Genomic DNA, 3,763 nt, shown 5'->3' with positions numbered 1-3,763 from the left:
ACCCTTAGAGAGCACCGGTGTGGTGTCGGCCAAAAGCCCTCCGAAGGTCAAGTCAGAATTCGTCCCTTGAGTTATTTTGAGGCATTAGAGAGGGTCAAATCATCTTACCTTGATTTGCGTGAATATTACTCATTTTTATAGTGGTAGAGAGTTGCTTTTCTTCTTAACCTCCAGATCTTTCCAATGTGGGACTTTGATACAATTTCCCTTATTGGATCTTAGGGCTTTTCTAGGCAAATAGAGATTTCGGATCATGGGCCCTTACCATGTCTGTCTGCGATGGGCCTTCAGAGCGCGTGGGCCCATCTTTACAAAGACCAAACAGTACCCATCCGTCAGGCCCATTAAGATAGGCCCATCAGACTAAATTTTACTATCTTCAGTTGCCCCCTTCACCCCAATGGTCCGTCTGCTTTTAGGTCAAAGGACTAATGGGGTGACGATTCTAATGTATGGGCGTGACAGGTATTTTGATGATGGAGTGGGATTCGCGAAACAGAAGGTTGAAAATGTTTGACGGATCCAACCGTCAGATAGGACGACGGTTTCATATGGATTTAACCGTCAGACATGATGACGGGTATCTTGCAATTTCAGACGGTTTAATCGAGTCAACGGTTACAAACTGTTGATGCGAGCAGACAGGTTGTCAGCATTTATTAGCATGCCACGTGTCAATCTCTGAATGGCCGTTGTATAGGATCGAAGCGTCGCTTCGTCTTCCGTGCATCTCCTATATATATGAGGCGTCTCAATCTCTCATTTTCGCATTTCCAAACAGAAAACGTCTGTCAGAGAGAACCGTCAACCTTGTCAGAGCAATCCGTCGAGTACTGGTAACCACCAATTACCACAACCGTCACCCGTTCTACGCCAGGTGTGGTAAGTATTTACTTCAATTTCACATTCAAGTTACATTTTCGTCCAAGCATTGTTGTTAGGCTTACTATACCCGTCAATGTTTTTAAACCCGTCAAGTCTTAGGTTTCATCATTAATTGTAGGAAATGTCTAGTGCGTCAAGTAACCAATCGGTGGTTCGTGACGGAACGGAATACGAGAGTGTATACCCGTCCGGTCATAAAGACCAAGATAGTCCAGGCGAAGATAGGAGTCCGTCTGCATCCTCTTCGTCCTCAACAAGTGAGGATGTGGAGATAATTGAAATAGGGGGTCCTGCTGACGACGGGAATAAAGCACTGGAGTCCGTTGTGGGTGCTGATGGACTAAGGCAGTTCATCATGTTACCAGAGTGGACAGTGCATAGGTTCACGTCCGTCATCCAGGAGAGACACTTCAGTACCTTTAGAACCAATTTTCAGATACCAGATTACATTCCAATCCGTCTCCCCTACGTGTCGGAGAAATGTTATTATGACGGGGTAGAAGGCGTTGGAGTGTACGAGCAGGTGTTGAAGGCTGGACTTCGGTTCCCGCTCTCTACACTCCATAGAGAACTCTTACATTACCTGGGACTGTCCGTCACCCAGATTTCTCCGAACGCCTGGAGGGTCTTCATAACAATGGAGATTCTTTATGGTGCATGGTCAGACGGAGAAAGGAGATTGACGGTCCGTGAATTTCTTCACTGTTACCGTCCAGATGAGATTGACAGATCAAGGGGGTTGTACCGTTTTGCTAGTCGAAGTCCCCTGTTGAAGATTATCTTTGAGACCCCAGACTCAAATAGAGACTGGAAGAGTCGCTACTTCTTCCTGGAGGGTGACAGATGGATGAACCGTCCAGGAGAGACGGAGTACATGCCCGTCGATACAACTTGGGGAATAATAAACCAATTACGTATATATCCGTCTTACTTGTCCTTTTTTACATATCCGTACACTTTTATGTGCGTATTTTGACCGTCTGTCTTTGCAGGTAGACAGCGTCCGCAGATTAGCCTCGAGGAATTTAGTTTCCTTGAAGAGATTTGCAGAAAAACTAGGCCAGAGGAAAGGACCTGGGCTAAGTTAGTGAATCCAAAGACAATACACTGGTATTGTGACGGTCCAGAACCTACCCGTGAGGCCATTGCATACGACGAAAGAATACACAAACGTGAGTCCGTCTACTTTTACCCTTGAAATTGAAATTTTATTTTTGAAAAAATATCATCATCCGTCCTGTATTGCAGAAATGGACGACGCCAAGAGAAGGGCAATGATAAAATCTCTAGCCGTCGAGCAAAAGAAGACGGGTGAGATCGTTGTTCCCAGTGTGCCGGGGTCATCGGGTAAGAGGAAGCAGCCACCAAAGTCCGACCGTCCACTCAAGCAGCCAAAGGTGTCAATGGAGCCCGTGGTGGGCTTGATGGCTGAGGGCCCTAAGGCCGTCACCCAAGTTAAACAAGGGGCCGGTAAGGGCCTAATGCATGCTCCACCCGTCAGCGGGGAGAAGCCCCCTCCCCTTCTCCGTGAGGACTCGAAGTTCGCTTTGGAGAAGCTTACGTCCATACTTTCTGCAGAGGATTATGAGGATCTTGGGAATCATTCGACGGAGGTGATGGGGGAGACGGGGTTATTTGCCGTCGGACAGGTAACTTTCCTTATCCTTCAGTTTATGTCCGTCCACTCCCTAGTTTCATTTTTGACACTTCTAATTTTGTCTATTTCAGTCCTTGGTTATGATGAAGGGCTTGATGGACCGCTGCCTCAACCGTGAAGCGGCTCTGGAACGGGTACGGTCAAAACTTGGGCAGACGGAAGAGGAGCTTAGCCAGCTGCACAAGTGGAAGGCCACGATGGAGCAGAAGTTCGAACTCTCTGAGAAGACGAGAGAAGAACTTGAACAGAGGACGGAGGAGGCTGGGAAGGCCTTGAAGGTTAAAGCAGACGAGGTGAAGGATCTGAAGAAAAAACTCCGTCATGCAAGGGATGACGCCGTCAGCGAATATCGCAACTCCGAGTCTTTGTTGAAGGAGCTGGCAGGATCGTTCCTTCAAGGCTTCGACGATTCGCTCCGTCAGGTGAAGAAGGCCTACCCAGATCTGGACTTGTCCATGATAACACTAACTGATCAAGGTCAGACGTCTGCTCTACCCGTCGCCTCCGAAAATACGGAGGATCTCTTTGGAGAAGAGGCAGCTCAGGGTGACGGAGAGTCCGCTATGCCGAATGAGGTCGCTGTTGTCGACCCCAATAAAGCAGAGTAACCCATATAATTGTTGATGAGGATCCGTCTCCCTTTTTATGTATTGTTAATAATTTGTAGACGGTTTGGTTGAAGTTTCATTTGTACTGAACAATGCTTTTCATTCATTGTCTTTTCGTGATCTGTATCCGTTAAGGATTTTCTCCGTCTACTTTTATTTTGAATTTTAATTTGCACAAGCTCGTCTGTTGATCTGTCCACTTATAAGCTAAACTATTGAAGCTGACTTATATCGTCATGTTGTCCGTCCACCTTGTGGGCGTTTTAGAGCCGTCTGCTTTATGTATGTACGTAATTTATTCACCGTTTTTGCTATACCGTCCATTTTACAAACACGTAGTATTACTAAACGTTTTGTAGGTCCGTCCACTTTTCGGACATGTAGAACTATTCACCGTTTTAGGTGCGTAAATATCTCTAATTTTAATTACGGTGATCCGTTCGCTTTGAGACTGATACCGTCTAAATTATGGACTTGTATAATTATCACCGTCTTGGTGATCCGTCCACTTTATGGACATGTAGAATTATTAAACGTTTTGGGTGATCCGTCCACTTTGAGGAGTACACCGTCCAATTTGTGGAAGTGTTGAATTGCGGTGATCCGTCCACTT

General features: G+C 46.2%; 1 protein-coding gene across 2 annotated transcripts; it reads left to right on the top strand.

Moving 5' to 3' along the window:
* The first annotated feature begins 485 nt into the window (after positions 1-485).
* LOC115959628 lies at positions 486-3,323 on the top strand. 2 transcript variants are annotated; one of them, XM_031078094.1, is made up of 4 exons: positions 486-882; positions 1,878-2,057; positions 2,134-2,534; positions 2,614-3,323. In XM_031078094.1, exons 3-4 carry the CDS (start codon positions 2,136-2,138, stop codon positions 3,148-3,150), a joined length of 936 nt encoding a protein of 311 aa, XP_030933954.1. In that variant the 5' UTR covers positions 486-882; positions 1,878-2,057; positions 2,134-2,135; the 3' UTR covers positions 3,151-3,323. The 2 variants fall into 2 exon arrangements, with proteins under 2 accessions (XP_030933954.1, XP_030933953.1); XM_031078093.1 differs by lacking the exon at positions 486-882 and having other exon boundaries at positions 1,813-2,057.
* Positions 3,324-3,763: the final 440 nt, after the last annotated feature.

Source organism: Quercus lobata, chromosome 9 (genome assembly GCF_001633185.2).
Source record: "Quercus lobata isolate SW786 chromosome 9, ValleyOak3.0 Primary Assembly, whole genome shotgun sequence".
Classification (NCBI taxonomy): domain Eukaryota; kingdom Viridiplantae; phylum Streptophyta; class Magnoliopsida; order Fagales; family Fagaceae; genus Quercus; species Quercus lobata.
The sequence above is the reverse complement of the archived record's forward strand: the minus strand, read 5'-3'. Positions and strand labels throughout refer to the sequence as shown.

Excerpts from the sequence above, each read along its gene's own strand:
- LOC115959628 (XM_031078094.1), top strand. The coding sequence starts at position 2,136 with ATGGACGACGCCAAGAGAAGGGCAATGATAAAATCTCTAGCCGTCGAG. Across the intron at positions 2,535-2,613 it reads GGTTATTTGCCGTCGGACAG|TCCTTGGTTATGATGAAGGG; the intron begins GTAACTTTCCTT and ends TGTCTATTTCAG.